General features: G+C 43.5%; 1 protein-coding gene across 2 annotated transcripts in view; it reads left to right on the top strand.

Annotated features, from left to right (window-relative positions):
- Positions 1-26567, top strand: part of SIL1 (SIL1 nucleotide exchange factor) — a 57367-nt gene extending 30800 nt beyond the window's left edge. For both annotated transcript variants that reach the window (XM_066611209.1, XM_066611218.1), the window contains exons 8-10: positions 7310-7406; positions 19314-19478; positions 25902-26567. In XM_066611209.1, the coding sequence (XP_066467306.1) occupies positions 7310-7406; positions 19314-19478; positions 25902-26255 (616 nt within the window). In that variant the 3' untranslated portion in view covers positions 26256-26567. The remainder of the gene's footprint in view (positions 1-7309; positions 7407-19313; positions 19479-25901) is intronic.
- Positions 26568-27677: the final 1110 nt, after the last annotated feature.

Raw genomic sequence — 27677 nt, 5'->3', positions numbered from 1 at the left:
ATTTGACTCAACAAGAATGACCCCTGCAAATGAGAGAGGATGTGCTGATCCCTGGAGAAGAGGAAAAATGCATCCCTTTAAAATCAGTTTTAAAAACTGAACAGTCCTTTAACAATAGCCTCCTTAATGAGAGGGGGGGCAGCAGGCTAACAAGCCATCAATCCTTCTCTCTCCTGCAGACCCCTCCCTTCCCCAGCACATGAAAGAAAGGTGATCATTTTGCATTGGTGAAGGGAGGGGCTGAGTGAAGTGCTGATGGATTGTCTTCTTAATGACTCTTATCTTAGAGTCAAAAGGTCAGCAAGGCTGTTTTTCAATCACTGGAGCAAAGAAACTTTGTTTTTTAAATTGATTTGCTATAGTGCGTTTTTTTAAAATCCACTAAAAAGTGAGTGCTTGGAACGGAACCCATGCAAATAATTAGTCTCAACCTGTATTCTTTTTAAGAATATTTGTATACCGCTTTGTGAACTATTCTTATTGAAAAGTGGTTTACATATCAAAATACTCTAAATCTAATAAATGGTTCCCAGTCCCTAGAGAGCTCACTGTCTAAAAGGATGTTCAGTGACCAGCAACAGTCACTGAAACATGCTGGGATGAAGAAAGACAGTTGTTCTCCCCCCCCCCCCCCCCCCGCTAAATACCAGAGGACCCTATTCTATAAGGTGTCTCTTTGTCCAGTTTAGTAGGGCAAAGACTGACAGTTGGGAGTGTGAATGTGAGTGAAGTCATGATTCCCTTTTTATTTTGGCTTTCAGCTTTTTTTAGCATATATTATTTTAAAAACAGGAAATTGTCACACAAATGCAATAGAAAACCACTTGCTGTACCCAACTGGTATTCATTAGCTTAGGTGCTCTACCCTTTTAGGACCTTCTGTGACTGATTATCTAAAAAGTGAGGATTTCCCATAAAGGATGGCTTCTAATATACCAGTTATATGCTTCTAATATGCATATAGTATAGTATATGCAGTTTAGAGGATTGCTTGGTTTCTGTTTAGGGAAGGTTTATTCTTTCCATGCATATTTACCTAGCTTCTGCTGTATGCTTTATGTGGCACAGAAGAGAAGGTGATTGGGATCAAACAAAAAATAGGGGAAACTATTGGCTTACACTAGCAATTTGTCCATTATTCATAACTGCTGCCACATAAATAACAGATGTTAGAAACAATCCTGCATTCACAGCCTCCCTGTCATAAAGGCACTGAAGTGTAATAACCATGGGAACAGTTGCTGAAGGCATCCCTCAGAACAGAAAACAGTAATCGTTTGTAGGGAACAAAAGAACTACTCTGAAAACCAGTTGCATCACACCTGACCAAGGTGGGAAGAAGGGGTGGAATCCATGCTGGGCCAAGCTGGTCATCCAACCATGCTTCATTGTGTCTTTTTAAAGGGTATGTTCAAATACAATTGCTATCATCCCATTCATAAAAATGATTCAGAAGCTGAAAAATGTGAGCAGTTTTAACATATAAAATGCACATTGGTGTGTGTAGGAATAAATGCAGAGGCTGTCAAAGGGCAGAGAGTTCCAGGAAAGAAATGTCATCCTCCAAATATATGCTGAAATCAGGAAGGAAGGCTGAGATGAATGGCAAAGTAAATTGTGTGCCCTAGTTGCTTGTTGATATGAGTTATAGGGGTGGAATTGCTGTTTAGTAGGGCACAGATGGAAGCAGGTAGTAGTTGAGTGAGGTCTAAGGGGGAAAGAGTTGTCTAATCAAAGAGGCTGAGGAGGGTCAATTAGATGATAATTAGTGGACCCAGTGGTTTGGATTTGGCACAGGAGCTTCCACTTGCAATCCTTCCAGTTTAATAACTTACAATATTTTTCTCTGTCAATATCCAGTTATTCAGGTTTTCCTGCACCAGTATGAAATAGCTGATTCGTAATTCTTGCATTTAAATGTTATTCCTTTGGTTCACTCAGTGCCAGTGTTCTGGAAAATGAAATCTGTTAACACAAAGCCCATAATAAAACTCATCCATCACACATCCTGGGCACTAAAAAGCAACCAAAATTTCAAGAAAACTTAAGCCTGTTTTGGAGTCATGCTGGATTACAACTACTGTTCACACATTCAGGAAAGGGACGGGCAACCCAATCCTGAGCTGCCTGGTACGTGGTGCTGCAGTGGCACAAAAAATGGCTGCCGCTGCATCCAGCACACCCCAGGCAGCCGCTGCCGCCACCTCCTCCAGAGAAGGGAACTTTCGTTCCCTTCCTCCAGGTAAAGCGAGTAGCCCCGCAATGGGGCTACTCGATTCTACGATGACCCAAGTTTCAGCAATGAATTCAGAGCCTCCATGTTGGGCACATGGCCCAAGCTCCACTGGTCCTGCCTCCCTCCTGCCCTGTTCCCTCTCCCCTCCCTCCCTCTACCTCCCATGCCCTGGAATGCCTCCTCCCCACCTCTCCCATGGCTTCACCTACCTCTCCACTGCCTGGCGGTCCGCATGACCGCCAAGCGGCGGAGCTTTGGTGCTCCACTGGCACTAACCCAGCGCTGGGCCAACCTGCAAACCTGGACCTGCAAACATGCATTTTGGCATATTTGCGACAATGTACGCTGGCGGTGCATTGACTAGGATTGGACCCTGTATCACTTTAGTGTGTAAGGGAAGATTGCATATTTAAACGGTCCCTGTGCCAAAATCTCTTCTTTAGTCACAGCCCAGGCCTTGAACACCCAGATACCTCTGAGGGGGAACCATCATGAACTGCTGTGAGAGAGCTTTTGTATAGATTCAGTAAGAGAGAGGGAAAAACCCTGCTATTCCTTGGATACCAGCAACTTGTGTCTCCCCCAGTCTGCAACTTGTTGCCTGTCAACTTGTCAGCCACCCAGAATCCATGGTGCCCAGAAAGCACCTGTCTGAGAGGACAGCTGTTAGGTGCCATTTGGCGATGTCATTACTTGGTGATGTCATAGGGCCAGGGCCGTGCCCTTTTAAGAACAACTGGCTCTAACCTGAGGGATTGAGTTTTGGCAGTCCTCAAATCAGTTCTGGCACTTAAAAAACTGATTTGAGCTGTGATTTATTGTAGCAGTGTCTATGTTTCCTTGGAGCTCTATCAGAACCTTGCCTCTGACTTCCTGGGACCCATCCTGAAAAGTGGGGTTACTCCATCTTTTAGTTAATGAAAGGAGTAAATTCTGCCACCAGCAGACAGCCTCATTCCCAGAGGACTCCTTTTGGACATGAAGCAAACTGGGCTCTGCCAGGTTTTAAGATGGCCAGTGTTTCTTGTTGAACCATGCAAAATCCTGCAACATGGAGTGACTGCAAAATCAGGAGGACAAGCTTTTTTTTTTTTTTTTTTGCAGTCAAGGACTGGCCACCAGTGAGACCCAGGACAGGCACATCCTGAATAGTGAGATAAAGTTGATTTCCTGTTTGGCAAATGGCAGTATGTTTTATTGAAAATGGTGATGTTCCAATTCAGAAAAATCTACCAGTTTGTCCAGCTGAGTGATTTTGAACCATCAGGATGGTGGATATTATTCTTGCTGTCATAGTATGTTCCTTTATCTTCATGATCAGAGAAAATAAGGAAAAGGTACACGTATGGTGTCTATTTGCAATTACCAATAGCCCAATCAATGCATGACATAATGTATAACGTCCCAATTCACACAAAAATTCAATTCTTCATTCATTCTGCAGCCACTGCTTTGGCAGAGTCCTGGATCTTCTAAATTGAGATAGTCTTGCATTAAAGGCACATTATTCTGCAATTTTGCTGAGGCTAAGCAGATCTGTTTAGTTCCTGAATTGGAGTTTGCCTGAGAACCCTCTGAATGCAACCTTGAGTTCCCTGAAAGATAAGTGGGATGTGATGTAATAATTAAGATTTGTGGTATAGTGCCAGCTGAGCTACAGGGAATTCTGTTGATTTGTAATCCTCAAGGGAAACGGCATCTGGATTGTTATGCCTTGCATTTGGAGAAGAAACCTGAAAGACCCGGTCCCAGAATAAGATTATGCAGCGGTGGCTAATGTAGTTAAATAAATTGTCATGTTAACAGGAATAGAAGAGCAAGACAGAAGTGGGAAATGAGCTTGAATTAAAAAAAAATTAAGAAACAGCTGTGAAATAAAGCGAGTAGATCAATGGGATAATCTGTGTCAATGAAACTTGAGGGAGAGAACACTGTGAGAAAGCCTCCTTAGAAAAAGCACCTGTAGTGAAGGGAAGAGGTTTTATTATTAAGGAAGACATTTAAGAGCTATAATCAACATTTCTTGCTTACCCCTTTTATTCCCGTTTGGTTGAAATTGTGTTAGTCATATTACACCTCGTGTTGCATCACTGGTTGTACAAAAGTTGTTCAAAATTCATCTGTCACTTGCAGTCTTGAAACGTTTATTGCACTGCAGTATAAAAACTCATGGGGTAGTTAACTCTGATAGCTATGTTAAAAGGCATGTTTTCTATTTGCTGTGCTCTTTTTTTTTTTTAATGATTTTTTCCAGCAAACCTCTCACATTGACAAGAATTGGAAATGTCTGCTGCACCTTAGTGCAAGCCCAAAGTTGCATTGTCTTTATATTTTAGCTTTCTGAAAGGGGGGGATCTTAAAGAGGAAGGCTGCTGTATGAACACAAAGAAAGCTGTGATTCTGTCTACTTAGCTGCTTTAAGTATAAAGCTTACTGTACAGAAATTGCAGAATTCACTAGCTAGCCACTTCAGAAAGTTGCAGTTTAGTTCAAGAGACGACTAGTCTGATAAAACAAAAGATACTGGAAGCAGAGGTATATAGTAGATCACCAGAAAAATAGATCACCAGCTCTTCTAGGATGACCAAGAGCTAGATGGGGGTGGAAGGGATTCATACGACTGATCTGGCTTGGTAAAAGTGTCCTGGATGAGTAACAGGACCTGTTGATACCAGTTTTTGCTACAAAAGGCTCTCATGGGACCCAACCTTTGCTTCATCAATTGTGATAGGAATATGGTGTCTCTTATTCTGGCCCTGCTAAAGCAGTTTAGCAAAGCCTTGATGCTATTGGGACAGGGACAGGCTGCACTTGCTCCCGTTGTGGAAGGGATTGTCACTCCCGAATTGGCCTTTTCAGCCACACTAGAAGATGTTCCAAAACCACCTTTCAGAGCGCGATACCATAGTTTCTCGAGACTGAAGGTTGCCAACAACGATGCTATTGGGGTGGGTGGGTGGGGAACAGCTTGTGTTATTAATGCACTACTTGTCACAAATCCTACATGGTCACACTGTAAGCTCAGCTGCTCAAAACATTTAGTTTGAATTTCAGTTCAGATGTGCTGCTGTTTTCATGGGCTGGTTTAGGTGATAGAAGTAACATGCCTCTCCCTCTGACTGTTCCTTATGACGGGGGGGGGGGGGCGGGGAGAGGGGAGGATAGGTGTTTGCCTGAAGCGTCTGATCTTTTGCCATATTGACCAAAAATTAAAAATGTCATGATTCAGCACCAAAGGCTGCTGAGAAAACTCCACATTCGGAATAAGAGGGTAGGTTTCCTCATGGATTAGTAACTGGCTGAGGACCAGGAAACAGTCCTGGGTGGCTGGGTGGGTGGATGTGATGGGTGTGGCTGTGGTGAGTGGCTGTCAATGGGCAATTTTCACAGTGGAGGGAAGTGAAAAATGGTGTGCCTCAAGGATCTGTCCTGGGACTGGTGCTTTTCAACGATAAATAACCTGGAGACAGGGTTAACCAGAGAGGTGGCCAGGTTTGCAGATTTACCAAGTGGTAAAGATCAGAAAGGATTGCGAAAAGCTCCAGAAGGATCTCTCCAAACTGGGAGAATGGGCAGCAAAATGGCAGTAAGTAAGTGTTAACTCATGCACACTGGGGCAAAAACCAAAACTTCACATGTTGGTGTGATGGTAAAGCCACACTTGGAGTATTGCATCCACCACACCTCAGAAAGTGGAAATGGAAAAGGTGCAGAAGAAAGCCACCAAAATGATTACTGGGCTGGGGCACCTACCTTACAAGGAAAGGGTCAGTGTTTGGGGCTCCTCAGTCTAGAAAAAAGGTGCCTGAAGGGGGACATGATTGAGACATAAAATTATGCAGGGGACGGATAAAGTGGATAGGGGATGTTCTTTTCCCTCCCATGCAACACCAGAATCAGGGGACATGCACTAAAATTGAGTGTAGGGAGAGCGCAATTAGTCTGTGGAACTCCTTTCTACAGAATGTGGTGAGCGCATCTGGCTTGGATGCCTTTGAAAGGGGATCAGACAAATTTCTGGAGGAAAAGTCCATCACAGGTTACAAGCTGTGATGGGTAAGTGCAAGCGCCTGATTTTAGAAGTAGGCTACCTCAGAATGCCAGATGCGAGGGAGGGCACCAGGATGCAGGTCTCTTGTCTTGTATGCTTCCTGAGGCATCTGGTGGGCCACTGTGAGATACAGGAAGCTGGACTAGGTGGGCTTTTGGCCTGATCCAGTGGGGATCTTCTTATGTCATGCATTCATTTCATATTCGCTATTTTTCAACAGTAATCCACACTTTTTTTATTTGTAGGCTTACCTATATGCAATTTTATATTAAAATGTGCTAAAATCCATTTAGTCCATTAACTCACTTGCACTTTTAAAGCACACATTTTGATTACTTTCCATTCTACCATAAAATCTATAATAAATGCTATTTACATCTCTAAGATTCTACAGACCTGGGCTGTGAGCCTGGGGCACCCCAAAAATGTTTCCAATTGGGCTCTGCAGCTGCTAAGGCCTGCTCTAGTGGCAGTTCTCAAATTTTGTGTTTTCATGTAAGCATTTTTTTTCCGGGTACACAGGCACACCCTAAGAAATAGAATTCCTTGCATTGTTGTATACTTCAGTCCTTGGGTTTTCCAGCTATGCATACATTTTTCTCTCCACCCCCCCCCCCTTGTTTTGTTTTACTCTGTTGGACATCCACCCTAATGAATCCTAGATCCGGAGAAGCCAAAGCCTTGCTCACTACATTGTGATATTTTAGTTGGCCTTAACAAAGGTAATGCCCTTCCTTGACTTTTGGATTTTATTTTTGAATACATCAACACAATTACTTACAATTTTTACATTGTCAGCTTTCACCAGCAGGTGGCAACTCCTGAGACAGAGTCTCAAAAGTGACTGTTCTTTAGCACCGAAATATCACACAAGAGCTTGGTGCTTGTTTTCAAAGCTTGAGCTATCTTTTTAGAAATAACTTCCCTGCACTTTTCTCTTATAGAAGCCAAATTGCAGCAGAGTTGAAAGGACAGTGATGAGTCTTCATCGCCAATGAATTTATTTATTTTCTCTTTCTCAGCAACCCTAGAGTGCAAGTTGCAGCAATTGAGGGTGGTGCCTTGCAAAAACTGCTGGTTATCTTGGCTACAGATCAGTCGCTACCTGTGAAGAAGAAGGTAAGGAGGCAGCAGCATATATTTGACTAGCTTCCAGGTGCAACCCATGTACTTGTATTTTGCGTTTACATAGACCTTTATAACTCTCTGGGTATATCTTAGTTATAGCTATGCACATAGATCATCAATATGCTGGGTCAGAATTGCCTCTGAAATAATACGAGGTGCATCTGTTTATCCTTCAGTTGGTTTTAATCTCCTCAGTTGTAATCTTCCTTGTTCGAAGTTTGATATTTTTAATTTTATACCCAGACCTATTGGAAGCGCAGAAGTAGCATTGCACAACACAGAAAAACAAAGCCACCTTCTTCCCTCCCCCTCGAATTCTCTGCTTCAGTGTGGTATTGCATCGAGACAACCGCAGTTGAGCAAACTCTGCCTGAAAATCTAGATATAGCTTTTCCCGTCTTGAGTGCCATTTTAGTCTTCATGGGAAAATTTAGACTTCATGGGTCGTTGGCCACTGCCTGACCAGCAATGCCACCTCTGCTCACCTTTCTGTATTGTTGTGCAGAGTACTGGTGTTATTCCATGGGACCAAACCCCGATTGTGTATTGCAGGACTAGAATAATTATTTTGGGCAGTTCTCTTCCTACAAATGTGTAAAGATTCCTATTTTGTTGTATAGAATCATAGGGGTGGAGGGTTCTTCAAGGCCCTCTAGTCCAACCCTCTTCATGAAGCAGAAAAATCCTCTCTAGAGCATCTCCAAAAGGTGCCTGCCAAGCCTTTGCTTGAAGACTTCCAGTGAGGAAGAACCCACCACTTCCCTTGGTAATCAGTTCCATTGTCAAACAACAGTTTCCGTCAATAAATGTTTCCTGATATTCAACTGCAATCTCCCCTCCTGCAGTTTAAGCCCATTAGATCTGGTTCTATTCTCTGGGGGAGCAGAATAAAGTGGAACTACTACATCTTGCACCTTGGAAGCTATGGTCCTAGTAACATGACTTTAAATGGTATTAGCTTTCTCTGCAGCCTCATGTTCAGCTTGTGATCCACTGTAACAAAGGCACATATTATTTCCAAGCCAGATATCACCTATTCTATACCTGTGCCTTTGCCATTTTTGCTTAAGTACCGGACCTTTCATTGGTCTCTGGTGAACTTCGTTTTGTTAGTTTCACTCAGTGTTTCATTCTTTCAGGGTTCTCTTCTTCCATCTTCTTCAGTTTTCGCTCTTCATTTTCATTTAGTGTCATCTGCAAATTTGATAAGGATTCCTTTTGCTTCTTCATCTGAGTCACAGATAAAGATGTTGAAGAGAATGAACCCAAGACAGAGCCCTAGGGTACTCCACTCAAAATTGTCCTCCAGGTTGATGAGCTCTCTGTGCATGGTTGTCTAACCAATTGTGAATCCATCTAATAGTTGAATCATCTAGCCCAGTGGTTCTCAATGTGGGCCATATGGCCCCCCAGGGGACCATGCCATCCTTCTAGAGGGCCACAGTAAGTTTCTCAGAGGACCACCCAAACACTGCCAGGCATTTGATGAAATGAGGCTCAGAATGGGGTCATGAGCAAAAGGTTGAGAAACCCTGATCGAACTTATATTTTACTGGCTTGCTAGTCAAGATATCAATGGGAACTTTGTCAAATGCTTTACTGAAATAAAGATAAATTACATCCACAGCATTCTCACCATCCACTAAATTAGTATCCGATTTAGAAAGAGATGAGCAGAGTTATTCATGACAAATCAATGCTGGTTTCTAGTAATCAGTGCATTGATATCAAAATGCATACAGAAATGTTGCTATATAATTTTCTTTAATAGCTTTCCTGGTATTAAAGTCAGAATTGTGGGTCTGTAATTTCCTGGGTCTCCTAACTCCCTCTCCTCCTGTTTGTAGGTCAGGACAATGTTAATCCATGTCCAGTCTTGTGCATCTTTTTCAGAGATAATTGGTGGAGGTTCTGAGAAGAGATCAGCAAATTCTTTTAGTACTGTTTAGTACTCTCTAGGATGCAGTTCATCCAGTCTGAATGATTTGAACTCCGTTAGGCCTGTTGGGTAGTTTTTAACTAGATCTCTGACAATCCAAATCTGTAGATCCCTTCCTATTCACACGTTTCTTGAGGTGCTGCATACATTCCCTTCCCCCCACCTCTGACCAATGGACCAGAATAAACATTTATACAGTCCCCATTTGGAGAAGGTGGATGCACAGTAGGGATTGTAACCACTGGCGTCGCGAGGGAGGTGTGGGCCGCACCAGGTGATGTGCTGGGGGGTGACGCGCCCTGGGGGGAGGATGTGCTAACATCATAGGGTTAGGAGCTACTGTGCCATGCCATACACCGTTGGATGCGGAATGTCCAGCGGCGTGCAATGCAAAAAACACAATTGAAATCTCTCCTTTCGTTCAAACTTTATGGCCAAAAGACCGGAAGGAAAAAAATGCATAGAGCCCTATGGAAAGTGAAAGTGAGCCGTATCGTGCGTTTACTTGTGAGTAGGCATACTTGCCATAGTCCGTGGGAAAGGGCAGGCTGAGAGGAATCCAAAAACACCAGAATGGTCCTGATCCAATGAATGCAGCCCCCAAAAACATCAGAGAAGGAGGTTCCTCCTTCCCAGCTGCCTCCCTCCTGGTCTATGGAGCCCTATGGAAAGCAAAGCAACCTCACAGTTGCGTTTACCCATGAGTAGGCAGATGTGCCTTGGCTAGTGGTCAGGCCAGGCAAAGGGGAATGTGAAGACACCAGAATGATCCCGATCCGATGGAGCTGGAGTGCAACAAATGCTCCAGAAGGCAGCCTCCCCCCCACCCCCACTAAAAAGGACAAAAAAAGAGGCTTGAACTGATAAGGGGCATGTTTTCTATTTTGCACTTGTGAAGCCAGGTGGGTCTTTATCTTGATATGCCCAAAATAGAAGAACTTTAAACTGGGCACTGGGAGGGCTGAAGAGCTCACTGATTCTTTGGGGGGGGGGGTGTTATTGCAGGCAGACTACAGAGTAAGCTCCATTGACCACTGTGGGACTTACTTCTGAGTAGACATGCATAGGCTTGGGCTCACAGGCTGCAATACTACCCACACTTTCCTGAGAGTAAGCCCCATTGACCACAATAGGGCTTACTTCAGAATAGATTCACTTGGTGGAACAGGACTGGCTTCCCTTATTTTAATTTATAATTATTTATTTTAATTTGCTTGATGATGTCACTTCTGGCCATGACATCACTTCCAATGGGTCCTGGACAGATTGTCATTCTAAAAAGTGGGTCCCAGTTTTCAAAATCACTAAAATCAGAATTTGGAGGAATAAGACCATCATGTTATATATCAATCAATGCGTAATTTCATGCAGAATGCAATGAAACAAACCACATTGAAATATCTGTGTTATAACAAAAGGTACAGCCAAAAAACCGGTGGGGGCAGGGCGATGGTACATCACCACACCCACCTGGGGCGTTGCCCCACCCGCTACATGGGGTGACGCACCGGCCTCCCGCGCGGCTCTTAGTGACGCCACTGATTGTAACAGTTGAGGGTAGTGCTTTGCAAATACTGCTTCACATTTCCTGCTTTGATTCAAAAGTGCACAGGAGGAGGAGTTGGGGGGGCACTTGGCAGAGCTAGGTGTTTCTGAAAAGATGCTGGGCATAGTTATGTTCCAACAGTTCAGAATGATTGGTTTTCCTGTTGCTGAGAGTTAATCACTTCCATGTAGCGTCCTCCCCTGCAGGAGGCTCTCTTTCTTATTGTAGCTTCTGGCAAAGTTCTGCCTGCATCACACTCAGGAATACCTCATCTTTTCTAATGTGGCGGAGGGTGGAAACTTGTTCCTAAAGCCAGTAGCATAGTTAAGGGGGTTCAGGAGGTAGCAATTGCACAGGGCTACAGGGTGGGAGGTGCTTCAGCGCGCGGGCAACAATGCCCACAGGACTATCAGGCTACTGCAAGGCATACACAGGAGGAGAGAGGCTGCTGCAGGCACGTAGCAGGAGACAGGAGATGGGGGGCAATAGTTGACTCACTCACTCCTTACTGCCATCCCCCACCCCCAGTGACTTAGATTGGGCTGCAGGTGCGGGGTGGGGCAGCTAGCCCAGCAGCTGAGATGATGGCAGCAGCAGCTGGTGACTGTGTGGTCTGCCACTGCTTGCCCTCAGCAAATGCTGTGATGTCCATCAAGATTGATCTCTGCTGCCTGGGGGGGGGGGCAGGGGGCGGGGAACAATTTAGCTCCAGACAGGCACACAGGAGAGAGGAGAGACTTAGAAGCTGAGCCCTATGCATGTCTACTCAGAAGTAAGTCCCATTATAGTCAATGGGGCTTATTCTCAGGAAACTGCATAGGACTGTAGCCTAGTTTCCACTGCAGGCGTGAACTGGCAGCCAAGAGAGAACTGCTTGATGTTGCTCCTCTTCTGTTCTCCCCTCGCCTTCCTCCTCCCTGCCTTCCTGGCTGCTGTCTCACAGTGCCAGTTACAGTGGGCTTGGGTGCCACGATCTTCCCCTCCAAACATTGTCAGGCAGGAGGGAAGAGCTGGCAACCAGACACTCTGGGACCAGCTCGAGGGAGAGGGCGAAAGTTTAGCCAGTGTGTGCCTACAACTGCAGCCCAATCTAAGTTGCTCACCAGGGTTGCAGTCCTGTGCACACTTTCCTGGGAGTAAGCCCCATTGACTATAATGGGACCGACTTCCAAGTAGGCATGCATAGGATTGGGCTCTCAGTTGAGTGGCTGGCTGTGCTGAGTTCCCTGCATAGGAACCCGAAGAGGAGAGCATGCAAGGCAAGCTGCAGGAGCACTTAGCAGCACCTGGCACTCAGAGCAGGCCTGGCCTCTTAGTAATAATCATCATCTCATCATTTATTTGTAATTCATCTATCCCTATACTATTCTAGTTCCTAAAGGTAAGCTGCTTGCTCTTACGATTTTCTCCAGCTCCCTGCACCTCTCAAACTGTATATGCGCACTTTCCTGGGAGTAAGCTCCACTGACTATAATGGGACTTACTTCTGAGTAGAATTGGGCTCTACATTAGATATGCCTTTTAGATTTGTGGAAGTAAGAGGGATGGTGGTTTGAAAGAGGGCCCCTTTGGTTTCCTCCCTTTTTAGAAGCCTCCAGTGATCTCTAAGAATTTTTCTATTTCAGCAAGCCTTCTAATTTTAGTCTTCTCTAGCACCTGACACCTGCTACTTTTATTGATGGTTTTATGATATATTGTATTTTATGTGCTTATGTCTCCTTCCTTTATGCCTGTGATTGTTTGCTGCTTTTTTACATTGCATTTTACAGTTTTATTTTAGATGTATATATGTTCAAATTGTTGTAAGCCACTTTGGATGCCCCTCAGAAGAGAGTGGGATGAAAAATTAAATAAATAAATAACTCAACTTAGTTTTAATTCATACTACTTATGGCCCATTCCTAACTTTCCACAAATGCTTGCTTTCTCAAAATATTAACTAACATTTCTCACGCACGTTAATTAATAAAAAAGACCCAATTTAATTAATTAAATTTGATTTCGTTGCGGGGAGGGGGCTACAAAATGTTTTTTGCACTGGGCAGCAAATGGCTTAGCTACGCCACTGCCTGAAGCCCCTTGGTCTTCTCTTCCATCGGACAACTAGCTTGCATTTGCTACATGTGTAGTCCTCATTACCTGTAGACAAGAAAACAGACATGGCATGCATGTTTGCATGACACCACTGCAGCAACCTTTTTTTCATCCTGTAGCCTTCTGATTCACCCCTTCCCCCATTCTTTGCAGAATCAACAATTCCCAATAGATTACTTCCTTGGGATCCAAGTGATGGGGGTGGCTAGAAGCCCAAGGGTCTTCTTGCTCACAGTGAACTCTTCCTCTCTGGTGTCTGCTGCTGCTTCAGCAGAGCCTGCTGAAAGATATGCAGATGAGCTGCTCCTCCCCCAGACACGTCTGCCTCTCTTCATATATGATTAGTGCTACAGACTTGGAGTGTGTCTTCTAATTATCTTTAGTTCTTGTATTGCTAATTGAATTTGTCCTTTTTAGTGTATTTCGGTTGCTGTGTGCAAATGATATTAGTACTTAGGACATTTCAAGTGTTCAGAGTGCTTTCAGGTTCAGAATTGAAAATGCTTTATTTGCCCTGATTGATGAGTTTCGTCTTGAGTTAAACCAGGGAAGTGTAACCCTGCTCATTCTCCTGGATCTCTCAACGGTTATACCCTTACTGTACCCCATGAGACTTCATCAGCAGGGGACTGAAAGTTTCTGTATACCTCCAGTGCTGTTCCATGTGAACATATGGCCACCAAGAGAGATCAGAATTGTCAGTGTGCTTGACAATTCTTCATTTTCATCAAATCCAAGGAGCACTGGGTCTGTTTCTGTGTGAATCTCTTGATGCAGTTGGTGGCAAGGGGAAAACCACCAAATTGAAGCCTCCTCCCCAAGACAAAGAAGGTGCTGAACCAACCTAGAATGGGGGGGGGGAGTTATTTTGCACATCCTAAATGAAGATCTCCTGAGAGATGGGGTTCACAGCCCAATTTACTCTTGGATTCCCATGTGGTAGCAGTGGACAAGAGCACCTTTTAGCAGTTTAGATTGGAGATCAGACTGCAACCATATTTCTTGGATAGGGCTGTGGGTTCCAGTGTGCATGCTTTAGTAATTCCCACTTTGACAGCCAAGTATGCTTTTTGTGCTACTGCCTTTTGGAGATGGATTGGAAACTTCATGCAGAGGTCCACTCTCTGATGAGGGTGGGTTTCAGAAAGCATCAAGTCCCTCTTAGGTAGCCAGTGCACTTGAGCTGCCTGCTTCTGGACCACAATTTAAAGTACTGGTATTAACTGTTTCTTTAAGCATCCAAAGGCCTAGTGCCAGCATGCTTTTGGAGGGGGGGGGGGGTTTCTTACCATATGTACTTCCCCAGGCTTATAGCTCCATGGGGGAAGCTCTGCTCTGCAACTTTGCCCTGATGCAGGTGAAGCTAGTGAGGGCTTAGAACCCAGCCTTCTCCATAGTGGTGTTCAATGATGGGACACTCCTCCAAGTTGGATTCTTCTGATCCCCTTACTGCATCCTATCCTACTGGACCACTGGATGAATTTTAAACTGCTATGCTTCTTCTAGTTAGATGATTTGGCTGCTTTATTAAGGCTCCACATACTACAGATTGTTTGGGGTTGTTCTTTAAATTTGTGCATGCCTTTGAGTGCTTTTAGACAGCAGCAAATGCCGCTTATACGTTTCTAACTAAGACTAACAGTTTAATTGCTGGTTTGAGTTTTCACTAGCAAGAGTCCACTTAGTTAGATGTATAATAAAAAGAGAAGGTGGCACGCTTGTATTCCACTCTCTCTCTCTCTCTCTCACACTCACACACACACACACACACACAAATCCAGCCCCCCCTCCTACTGGAGTGTGAGGTGTGTGCAGGGTATTTCACCTTCCCTTTTTATTGCAGAGCTAACAAAGTGGGCCCTTGCTCAAACAGTAATAAAACCGTGAAGTCTTCCGCCACAGCACTGTTGGTTGTCTTGCTGCTCAAGATGAGCAGGGCTGCTGTCCTGGAATAATAATGAGATGCCATTGTCTGTCAGCTGTCTCTTCACTGGGATGCATTGTCGTTTGCTGGCCTGGGATTTTGTGAGCACATCATAGCATTGAGGCCTTTTAAAAAGGGGAAATGGAGCTCGCATAGCGTGCTTTACAGAACTGGAGGGCAGATTGCCCTGTGCAGTCCTGATTGTCAGGAAGGAAAGCTAACCAATCCCATGGGCAAGCCTGAACATCCGAGGCTAACAAACATTGGAGCAGACATTCAGGGAGAAGAGATAATTGCTTCATGCAGTTCAGTAATCTGCCTCCAGCAGTGACCAATATCTGATGTTTTCATAAGGGACTAAGCCTTGATAGTGCCCCTAGCGAAATGTTCAGGACTGACTGGACTGGGGGCTTAGTTCTTCACTGGCTCTTCAGTTATCAGTTTACTCCCTGATGCGTGAGATCCAGTTACCCTTATCTTATCACGCAGAGTTACGGTGGTTGTTGTCCTTGGCTGTGAATGTTCAGAGCTCCTTCCTAAACTCAATCTTCAGTATTGGATTTAGTGACCCTCAGCAACAGTGGGTAAATAGGTAGCTCCTTGTATTAATTTATCATGCGCTTTGCTTTTGTGTCACCAGGGCTGTGCTGCTGCCATGTTTTAACAAAGGTGCCCTGGAATGTATTACCCTTTAGCCATGATAAAATCCGAGGGTTTCTCTGGATGTGTATGCCAGAGGAAAAAAGAGCAAGAGACTGATGGATGTGTTCTTATAAGAGTAAAATGTTTCCTAAGAGAGAATCCCTTACTGGCTGTAGACTTTTTATATAAAGCTGCACTTGCAGAAAACATTTGCTGCGTGTCCCTGGAAGCTGCACCATAGTAAAAGACAACAGTTACATTAAACACATAATTTGACCCTATGTCTGTGTGTTTGAAAGTTAGCAGCTGCAGGGAAGTGGGGGTGGGACTGGGGTCAGGGACGTGGTCCTCAAAATAATGTCTGCTATTTGCCTTGGGAGGGGAAGCTGCCTTTGGTGCCCTTCCTCATATATTCTGCTGTGCGATCCTGATCTTAATGTAACATTTAGTTTGGCCCCAAACGTACTGTGAGTCTTACCAAGTGTGTTGCCTGTGTTCTTGAGGGCATGAAGGATGGTGAAAGGGAATTCATCTCTGTAAGTCTGCCCAAATGATTTGGAAATTCTTGTGGTTGTGTCCGTTTCTGTCTAAGGTAGTTAACATCTGGAATTGGCTCTAATCTCATTTAATATTACTGACTACTGATTTTAGGGAATGGCTGTGGAGTGCCTTTTCTGGAAACTTCTTGGCATATTCATACAACTGCACACTGCCAACCTAGGGTTTTCCTGGTTGCACTATCAGATACCGCCTCAGCCATCATGCTTATGGGGTGAGCTTAGGCCAGTCACAGATCTCTCAGTCTGATCTACCTCACAGGATTGCAGGGAGGATAATAGGATGGGACGTGATGTACTCAACCTGAACTGCTTGGAAGAAGGGAAGAATAAAAACGCAATACATAATAGTTGCCTTGTTTATTCCCATAAAGAAATTCTGAGAGTGGGTTAAGAAGCAGTACCTCAGATCCTGAGCTCTTCCCATGCAGCAGGTTTGCCTTGAAGTCGGTGCAGACAGTTGATGTGTGTCTTTGTACCAAAACTATTTTTTTTTAAGAATTGTAAGAGAGAATCTCAATTTGAAATGAAATTGAAGGGGATGGGAGCTGGGCATCTGGCTAATTGGGGGAAGATTTGTAGAGTCTTCAGTAAGATATAAACTCTCAAGCTAAAGCAAAGAACGAAAGTGTGGCGTGTGAATCAGTGCATGCCCTGGGATGAGGTGCTCTTTTTTCAGGAAGCAGATTGAGTGAGGAACTGGCAGTCTACAGAGCTGAAGTCACCCTGCAGTGTTTCTTTCTAGCCTTTCTCTGACTAAAAAGAAGATTGGATTAGTGCTAGCTGAGATGCACTTTGCATTAACACTTAACAAGGAAAGAGGTATTTACGCCCATTGGAATTCTGGTACTGTAAGAATGTGATTGAGATTTATTTTCCATCCATTTGTGATGCAGAGGGAATTGAAGCATCACAGCACACCTTTGCTATAGTCTAGATAAGGAAGAAGATGAAGCACCCACCCAGTTGCTGGGGATAATGTAAAAGAGAAAGAAAAAAAAATAGGTGTGTGTACTCCATTCTTTCCAGGAAGAGCACAGGGAAGATGTATCTCCATCCCCTCCCCCCAATTTGTTATACAAAAGGAGTCAATTCAACTTGTTGTAAGGAGTTGGACAACTCAGGAGTTGTGATTTATGGAATCTAATCACTGGGGTCCATTGCCACTCTTTAGAGATTTAATGGAAAGCGCATGCTGAATATGTCTGCAGTCCTTGGGTTGTAATGTGATTTCCACTGAAAATGTCACCCTGAAATTACATCTTAATAATGGTCTGTCAAGAGAGCCTTACAGGATGTTTCCCTAAGCCACAGAGATAATTGGTGGCTATAGTTTAATTGGAGAACAGCGAAAAATGTATGGTGACAGGGCTCTGCTTCCAGCTTTTTCAGCGTTTGCTAGCAGGTGTTCAACCATAAGTAGAGGTATTCTTAAATGTTTTTATTTTTTTTCACGGATGTTGCTTTTTCCCCAAGGAGAAAAAGTGCAGAAAGTGATGTTTATTTTTGTTCCAAGGACACATTTTCATAAATTATAATTACAAATTATAATTGCAGCCACCATCATTACTCCTGAACCACCCCCCATGCAGCCCATTATTTATTTTGGGTTTTTTGGTGTGTTTTTTTTACAAAAACGAGAAGTGCAGAAAGTGGTGTTACATGTTATTTCGTTATCACCAAAAAAATCCCACCTCTAGCCATCAGTCACTCTCATGAAGAAAAGGTACATCTTCTTTTGAGAGTTAGGCACACCTGACAATTCATTTAGAGCTGCCTTTAAGGGCTACTGTACATGGTGTGTTTCTATTATCTAATAGTGAAACCCAAAAATGCTGTTGGTTGCTTCTCACTAGCATCTTGGGAATAAAATATCGGTAACCAGATTTAAATATCAGTGTGGGCAAGACATGAAACTGTGCCTGTGGAAATCGCCATCTTCCAAAGAAGGAAAGATACAAATTATGCTGTTTGTATCACAGTAAGGCATGACCAAACAGTGTTGGACTTTACTCGGTGATTCAAATTAAGGGAAGTAATTGATCAATGGCAACGTTCTTCCCCGTTCTCCTCCCCCCAAATATTCATGATGTGGAAAAAACTCGCTCTATTCCCCACCCCAGGCTAAAAAATAATTCTTGTAATTCTGAAATCCCCATGGTTCTTTCTTCTTGAAATATGGGGGGGGGATGGGTATGGTCATAATTTAGTGCAACTAAAAGTACGGTTTTTTCCTTCAGCAATCATGGGGCTCCTCATGGATAAACAAATCCCCAGGTTAAGGCATGCCAGACCTCTGAGCATTACTGGAGCTCCTCTCCAGTTGTGCCTGGAAGGTTTTCTGTGGCCCTCTAAAGCCTCCAGGAGGCCTTTCATTTCTGGTTTTTCAGGAAAAAACAGAGGAGCCTTTCTAAGGCCTTCCAGAGGCCTCAGAATACCCTCTGGATGTGACAGGAGCATAGCTCTGGTTGCATTTGGAGAGTACAGGTTGGGCCTCAAGTACAGGTTGGGGGACCGATGTTAAAAGTCAAATTCACTGATGCAAAATCTGCAGATGACCAGATCTGTACCCTTTATGCTTCTCATGGGCGAAAAAGAAGAAAAATATGTTGAAGAATTGCAAGTATTATTTATGGGCTTTCATTTCCATGGAAATTCACTGTGTCGTGCATAGGAGCAAAAAGAATGCCTGCTTTGAATGCCTGTGAGAAAGATAAAATGGGGTGGGTACGTATGAATGAATGAATGAATGAATGAATGAATAAAAAAGTGCATTGTACAACTGTGTGCTGTTGCAAGCAAATGGGCAGAGGGCTCAAAACAGCAGTCTTATTTCACATAATACTTTTCATTTTTTGTCTGCTTTTTGGGAGCTAGTTTTCTGCTTGTGTGCCATTATGTGCTGTACAGTGACAACCCCTCTCCCTTCGCCTTGAAATTCCCAAACAATTCCCGTCAGAATAAGGTGCCCTTCTCTATAGCGGGAGATTGAGCTGTGTTCGCCTTTGGGTATTTTAAACATTTGTTTCCATGAATCCTGATACTATAAAGAATCTCAAAACAAAAAGATGGTGAAAATGTGGAAATGTGTTTTATTGGATAAGGGTGAGGTGTTGAGATATGGGTATGCAAGAAGGTGTTAGCAGACCAGAGCGGTCATGAACTTAACAGTGCCATATTTTTGTTTTGTTTTCAGGCTCTCTTTGCTTTGTCATCAATGCTGCGACACTTTCCCTATGCCCAGCAGCAGTTCCTCAAACTTGGAGGCCTTCAAGTGCTTAGAAATCTCTGTACAGAGAAAGGAATGGAGGCATTGCATGTCCGCATTGTTACACTTCTCTATGACTTGATGGTGGAAAAGGTAAGGGGACCTGTTATGCTCCAGCATAATTGTATGACAACAGGGGTACCCTCTTCCTGCAAGCTGCAGGCTTGTGTGGCTGTTACGCGAGAGTAAAAGAGAGGCGCAAACTGCACACTCATATGGTCAACGTAGCATGTAATTCAGTCTCAAAGCACTGAGAGTCTTCAAAGTGTTGCATATACAGTCCATGCAACAACCCTGTAAACGTTGTCAGTATCTTAACCCCCATGTTTCAGGTGGCATCTGAGATTAGGAGAGAATGACTTCTCTTGGGCCACCTAGTGTGCATGGCAGAGACCAGATTCAAATAGGGAACTTCCTGATTTGTAGCTCAGTCTCTTTACACCACATCTCTGCACTTAGTTATTCACTCTAATTTTTTCAGTGTCTGTTCTGGAAAAGATAATTAACTTAGACCTGCATGGATGGCTCATTTTTCTCCTTAGCAGAAAATGTTGAGAAAGATCATGGCTGGCTGTATTTGGCAAGCTGTGCTGTAGTACGTTGCAAATTAGGGACCACCCTCTGAATGTGTCATTCTTTTTTTATAGAGTACTTTTCCCTAAGTTCAGCTGTGCAGTGTTTCACACACATGCTTCTTGAGCTGTGTAGTCAAATGAGCAACGGAGATGTCTGTGTTTTGAGATCTGGGTATGACTGACCATGTCCTGCAAAACACAGGCGGACAGCATAGCATATTTCTTCTAAGTCAACCCCCCACCCCTGCCCCACAGGAAAGAGGGCAGAAATGCCAAGTCTTGCAGAGCCACTGAGTATAGTTCTCCTGTACCTTTCTGAGTCTCTGACAAAGCATCTGGGCTGAAATTAGCATTCTGCATTGCCAGATGGCATCTTTTTTAAATATAGGCATAATACAAACATCACTATAATAAAAAAGACACACACCCCAAATCATATCCTACTTTTCATTACCTTTAAAACTACATTGGATAGCACATAACCTCATAATGCTGGTATCAAACATGCAGACACTTAATCGATAGATAACCTATTACACAGAATAAATTTCACTAACTATGACAGCAAAAATGGCTTGTAACAATTCATATCCATCCAATACAGAGAACTCGTACACTATACACAAGGCCTCCAAGGCCATTGGGGCCCCCACTTTAGGAGCCCCCACTGTAATTTCCCTTCACGTAATTGAATGTCATCCGTTAAGATGACAGAAGATGGTCTTCTGGCACCATTTACTCACTGATGGGGGACAGAATGCTACCTTCTTACGATGTCCTTTGGGTCAGGCCACCCAGTTTGTTGTCTAGTACAGTGTTCCCCCTCACCAGATATTGCACTTTGGAATTACATGCAGGCTACCTTCAAGGAACAAGTGCAGTTAAGCGTTGCTATTGTGTGATGAGCTGCCCGTGATGTGGAAGAGCAAGGTGCCGTCATTTTGCTGATTTGACTTTGTTTCTATGGGTTGAGAAGAGCAATCTTCCTTAATGATAATATAGTAGTAAGGGGACTCTAGTGATTAAGATCTAATTAATGAAGCACATATATAGCAATTAACACAGGAGGCTGCCAAGTAAAGCAAAAGGATTTAAAAAAAAATTCCCATTGCGTTCTCTATCTGGCAACAGTGTGCTGTAAGCAACCTTTTGCTTCATAAGCTGAGCCAGATGGCTGACTTGCATTGCCCATGTGGGATTTTTGTTGATGGAACTGAGCTTCTTTGCTGTTTCTAGACGACCATTTTGGTAGAACAAGGGGAGCGGCTCCCCTTTGTCACTGCTGTGGCATTAATCCTGATCTAGCAGTGGGAGTGCAGTAATTATACAGTATAATACAATTGGTGGAGGAGATGGTTCCTGTAAAAGAGAAAACTGTTCCCTTTTTTTTTCTTGACTACCTAATATCTCATTGCTGCCACTTTCCCAAGCCCCATGGAATGGAATAGAATGGTGAAACAGATTTGATTGGATTGCAAGCAGCTTCTAGTCTAGTTAATGTTGCTCCCAAGGGAAACTTTTCCTGTGGGGAGGCTACATCTCTGCATTTGTTGTCAGGCACCCATCCTTTCATGTTGTTAAAGAGTTCCAAAAATGCTTTGGATCTTGGGGGGCAGAGGTGGCATTTGGAGACCAGCCAACAGACTTGCATTGGTCATACCAAAATGTGCATACATCTGTCACAGTAACGTGAGCTACATTTCATAAGACCGTATACAGCTGCTTTGGTCCCTTTAGTCTAGCTCAGGGGTGCCCAAACCCCGGCCCTGGGGCCACTTGCAGTCCTCGAGGCCTCTCAGTGCGGCCCTCAGGGAGCCCCCAGTCTCCAATGAGCCTCCGGCAATTTGTTGGAGCCCACACTGGCCCAACGCAACTGATCTCAGCTTGAGGGCGACTGTTTGACCTCTCGCGTGAGCTGTGGGTGAGGGCTCCTTCCACTGCTTGTTGTTTCACATCTGTGATGCAGCAGTGGCAGCAAAGGAAAGGCCAGCCTTGCTTTGTGCAAGGCCTTTTATAGGCCTTGAGCTATTGCAAGACCTTCATTCATTCATATAAGTTCATCTTTAATACATTCATTTATGTAAACTTATGTAAATTTATTCAAATTTTAAATGTAAATTAATTCTTTTTTCCCCTGGCCCAGTGACACAGTGTCAGAGAGACGATATGGCCCTCCTGCCAAAAACTTTGGACACCCCTGGTCTAGCTCATTGTGGTTTATACTAACTAGCAGCAGCTTTTACAACCTGGAGATTGGGCCACCTGCATGCAAAGCAGGTGCTCTTCCTTTCTGCAGCCTTTCCAGTTCTTAGAGGCTTGTTCTGGCTTTTCCAGGGAACAGCTTTGAAGCACTGAAATCCTGCAAGATAAGTGTGACTAAAAATCACACACATACATGCTCTTTTGTGATCCCCAAATCTATGAAGAGTTGTTACAGCTGTCCACCTGAAGCAAGAAGCAGATGATATAAGGGTGGGCAAAACTCCCCAGAGGAATTCCAACAGGAAATTCTCTACTGTTCCCACTTGGCACAGACTTTTGCAACAGAAACCTGATTGTGTCACTGTGCTTTCTTCCTGTGCTGCACGGCATAGCTGTGGATGCCTTTAGGTCACACTGAAAATGCTCGAGTCTCTGTGAAACACAGCTTTCCAAACCTTTGGGGAAAAACTGTCAGTGAAGCTCCCTTTGATGCACACTTCCTCCTTCAAGACTGTACCCCATTTGTGCGTATTTCTCAAAGCTTTCCTCTGGTTTTGCATGGCAATTTTGGCTATTAGGTGGGGAAAACTGCAAAAGCATTTGAGAGATTTATGGAAGGAAATAACTAGAGCATTGCTAGTTTTATTACTACATCCATTTGTCTTCTTAGAAACTCTTTGCCTTCAGGCATCATGGAGGGGGAAGGAAAGGAAGGCGGAAACTGCTGCCACTTCATTGGTCTGAGAGAGCCACATTTTGAGCAGCATTGCTCCTGCTAGGAACACAGTTTGCTTTTGTAGCAGACCAGCAGGAAACTGGTCTTGAATTTTGGAAGTAGGTGCCTCTCTGCCCCCTCCCCCCACCAAGCCAAACACAGCAATTTAAAGGGGACAGGTAGCAACTGATTCCATCTGTTGGTAAGTCTGCCTGTGCTACCAATCCCTCATTCACATTCCCCCAATATACTATGATTTCAGCTTGTTATTTTATTTTATTTTTTACATATAACAGTGCAGATCTTCTCAAGAGCTCCACACACATTCTGGGCATCTCGGCTATCCTTCTATCCTTAGATCCTTCTATCACCCACTTCTAACACATCTGAGCTTCTAGTTTGGAATTGTGCTGAGTGTTCAGAGGGCAGTTTGGAAGATGAGGAACTCCTGTGCATTGCTGTTTGGGGCCTAAGAGCTTTAGCATCCCCTACGATAGTTGAAACACCAGGATAGGTATCGAGAGCTAGTATAGCAGCACCTTGACATTCTCTCGCTTGACTTTCACATCTGCTCTTCCAGCTGTTTTAAATTATAACTACATTTCATATTTTGTTTGTACCTTCCTGTTCCTTCCAATTTCACCCAACTTTCCAAGACATTTCTTTTTTTATTTCTGTTTATTTAAGTTTTGTGTACATTCTCGTGTGTTATATAGTTCATTATTTACATTTTTCACTGGCCAAAATAAATTTGCAAGCTAAATAAGGCTGTGCTTTGACATTCATCCATTTTGTACTTTCAGCCATGCTCTGGTCCCTAACCAGACAAAAGTAGAAGGTGTTGCTGTACTCAGAAAGCAGAGAGATGGTTATTCCGTAGAGTTAGGATGGAATTCTGGCATTCTCTGAGGGTGTTCTGGCCCCCCTTCCTTTCCTGATAGGTAAAGCAGTTGAAAACAAACATCCAGACTGAAGTAGTGTCTATGAAGTCGACTACGTCTTTTTTACAAGCAGTTGCCAGGTGCCATTAGGCACCTGAAGGCCTCCATCAATGGCTTTGACAAGGGTACAAGTTTAATGTATGACTGGATGGCAAGTCCAGGTAATTTTTTTCCCCTGATTTCCTATTGTAAAGAAGACTTGTTTAGGAATTATAGGGAATCTGCAGCTGCTTTCAAAGCTTCTTGGTATTCTTGGAGTAATGCTATAATAACCATATGGGTAGAATTTTAGATGCTTTTATTTTGTTTTGAGCATTTTGCTTCCTTCCATAGCCCTAACTTTCTTTCCTCTGTGGGCTCCGTGTGTTTTTTTTTTTCCTTTTGGACATTTCTTATTTGCTTACTCACTCATTACTTTGAATATCTCCCTAGGGTTCCCCAAGAGCATTAAATGAAGGAATATAGTCTCTTTGAGAGTTGTTTCTCTACTGAAGAGATGTTAACGCTGATTATTCTAGAACCACAGCTCCAAAAGCCTCATTTGTTTGACAGCTGTTTACGTAGATCCTCAGAAAGAGGAAGAGGAATCATCCTATCCCTTTCTGCTGAGGATAGACATTAAAGCACTGGTATGCAGGATCACACAATACATTTAGGCCACACACTAGGAAAAACTTTCTGACTATTGCTGCTGTCCTCAAGCTGTTTACTCCTGAATAATCCTTTCTGTATTTTGTACTGCACTTGTGGCAGTATTGCCTCACAGTTCCAACAACATGGTACATGCTTTCACATACACATATACAGTGGGCACTGGCAAACATTCCTTGGGATTTCTGTGGCTGTACAGTTTTTTAGGGGTAGATAAATCTGGTGGGAAGCCCCACAGACTGCTGCGGCTTATCACAGCAAATAGGAAGATTCTCTTTCTAGTAGATCTATGGGAACTGAAAATTGCACCGCCAGGTACTCCTTTACATTTGGGGTGTCAAATGTAAGGCATTTGGACCAGAAGCAATTTATCTGGCCCCTGTTATAACTGAGCTGTCTCATATCTTGAAAATGTGAACAAAATTAGCACATTTTCTCTTCTGCCATTATGTGAGAACAAAGTGCTTATTTCTGGCCATCATCTGCTTAATGACATCACTTCTGGCCTTAGCAGGCACCATGAAAGCTACCGGTAACTTCGGCCCTGTGTATGAAACAGATTTGACACCCCTGCTTTACAGTTTCTTATGGTGCACTCTTGTTAGTGGATGGGGGGGGGGAAGCTACCCATGCTGCAGCAACCCTCCTCAAGTCAAGGATTCCCTGGCTTTGGTGGGGTTGCTTGTGCCCTCCCTTACTTCCTGCCCCTTCATTGTTTTTTCCAGAGCTGCTTGCAGTTGAATGTACAATTCAATTTACAATTGAAAATGTCTGTGGTGGATGCTGGTCTCAGTGTATGGCCAGGATACAGCTTCTTCCTCCTCACGTTGCAGGGCAGGGATCATGGTGAAAATGGGCTGTTAAATAATGGGCTCTGCTGCAGTTGTTAGATGCAATGAAAAAAAAAATTCAAATTATGGCTGCCACCAGCAGTAATTCACTCTTGAAACTTTTAGCAAAATTCCTAGCTCCCTACCATTAAAAACTGCCAAGGGGGATTCAGATCATCCTTAGCTTTCAAAGTTTTAGGAATTTTCTCCTCGAATTACTGCTTTGCTTGCTTTTATTGTCAATTTGCATTTCTTTTCAGTGTTTGTTTATTTTTCTTGATTTAGGCAAAGGTTCACTTTTTAAATGAAACTTTAAAAAAGTCTTTGCTGCTTAATCTGGCATCTCACTGGATGTGTTTGTAGTATCCACTCTCACCACAAGAAAATGAAACTTTAAATATCTCCCAAGCTAGCATATTATCTAAATAAATCAGAGAAAACCACCCCTTTTACACACTCTCTGAGAAGCTGGAAGTCAGACAGAAGTTGGTTCTGTCAGTGAAAACAGGTGTACATTGCTGCAGTCTCCATACAAATGAATAGACCTGTTAGAAGAAGCTGGTATAGCAATACAAATGATCATTTTAATGATTTTGTTGCAGCTGTTGCTGAAGGAGTCACAAGGTGACAGTGATCAAACAAAGGAGAAAACTCAGCAATACAATCAAGTGAATCTGGTCCCAGCCATTGTGGAACAAGGCTGGTGCACAATCATTTCCAACCTCCTGGGGTTTCCAGAACATGACACCAGGGAAAAGGTTCTGAAGACTGTGCAGGTGCTACTAGACTTCTGCAGTGATAGCTACAAAGGGGATCATCATCTCAACAATGCACTAAACCTACTTCGGCAAGAGTATGAAGTGCTTGCAGCTGAAGAGCAAAAGGAAGAAGATGAAGGTGGCTATTTTAAAGAAATCCTTAGCTCTATAAACAGCATTGCCCAGCAGCTGAAATGAAAACTACTGTAAAGACTTTGTTGAGATGTAAAGATTCACTGGTAATTTTGAAAGACTTGTGCATAAATAAACCAGTAGGGGGAAAAAAACCTCTGGCATTGTGAAATCCGTTGATGTAATAAGCCCATATGTTGTTTACAGTGTGAAGATTACCTTCGTATTAGCAATTCATAATGTGTTTCATTACTGGAAGTAATCACAAGATGTGCATCTACTACAATAAGATTTGATGTCCCCTACAGTAGTTGTACATGAAAAGGGTAATCGGTTGATTCTAATGACTGAATAAACCATGATATGTTTGGTCATAAATGCCACTCAAAGCCCACTTTGCCCACATGCTCTCTTTCCCAATTTCCTCCTTAGATCCTTATTAGATGCTGAGCTGTAATATTTCAATCTCAGTTTGTTTAAATCACAGCTGTGCGGCTCATCTGAACTTGGGAGTTGTGATTTAACTATGGTTTTCAAGCCAGGATTTCCCTGGTTTGTAAACCACAGTTAAATAATAGCTTGGACAACTAAACACATAGTTTTGGACAACTCATGGAGCTATGTTTAAATCTGAGGTCTCCAAACTTTTCAGCCAGAGGACCACATCAAATATCTGGCAGAGTGTTGAGGGCTGGGAAAAAATTTTAAAATATAAAATTTAAATAAATACATTAGAGATGGAACTTACATGGATGAATAAATGATTGAGTAGGCTCAGATTTCCAGGTTTTCTCCAAGCACCAAAATGTACTACAGAAATAAAGCACACCCTTAAATGAACCCCCACTCCCCCATCAACGAAGCAGCTTACTTAAATATACAGAAGCCTTCTAAGGCCTTCAGGGGGCACAAAAAGTTTCCTCCCAGTTTTTCAGGAAAACTAGGAAGTGATTTTTTTCCTTAGGCCTTTAGAAGGCGTTCTGAGGGCTGGAGCGGCTGCACGCAGCCTCCCCAACCCTCAGAACACCCTCTAGCCACGCATAGCTCCGGTTATGTTCGATCTAGTGGGCCAGAGGCTTTCAGGGGACCAGAGGCTGGCCACAGGTCAGATGGAGGCTTGCTGCTGAGGTTTGGAGTCCCCTGATTTAAACCAAACCAGGATTCCTCCGGCACATGAGCTGAGGGAGAATAGGAGGAGGGAGCATTTGAGCTTGGCAAGCCTCAGGTCATCGTCATGCCTGAAGAAACCACGTGTTCAGTCATCTGATCCAATGTGGTATGTATTATACCTAAGCTCAATACATTTCAAGAAACTCTTTTCCTGGGGAAACTGTTTTGACCAATAAAGCAGTTGGATTCTGCCTTGATATTTGTGAAAACTTCTGCTCAAAGGCACTTCACCATTTCTGAAATGGGTTTGAGCAAACCTGTACTTCAGGTTACAGGTTAACCTGTAACCTCCTTAAAGCATATGGCTGATACCTGGTT

The sequence above is a fragment of the Tiliqua scincoides genome, chromosome 1 (assembly GCF_035046505.1).
Source record: "Tiliqua scincoides isolate rTilSci1 chromosome 1, rTilSci1.hap2, whole genome shotgun sequence".
NCBI classification, from domain to species: Eukaryota; Metazoa; Chordata; class Lepidosauria; order Squamata; family Scincidae; genus Tiliqua; species Tiliqua scincoides.
Note: the sequence above shows the minus strand (reverse complement) of the source record. Positions and strands in the feature narration are given on the sequence as shown.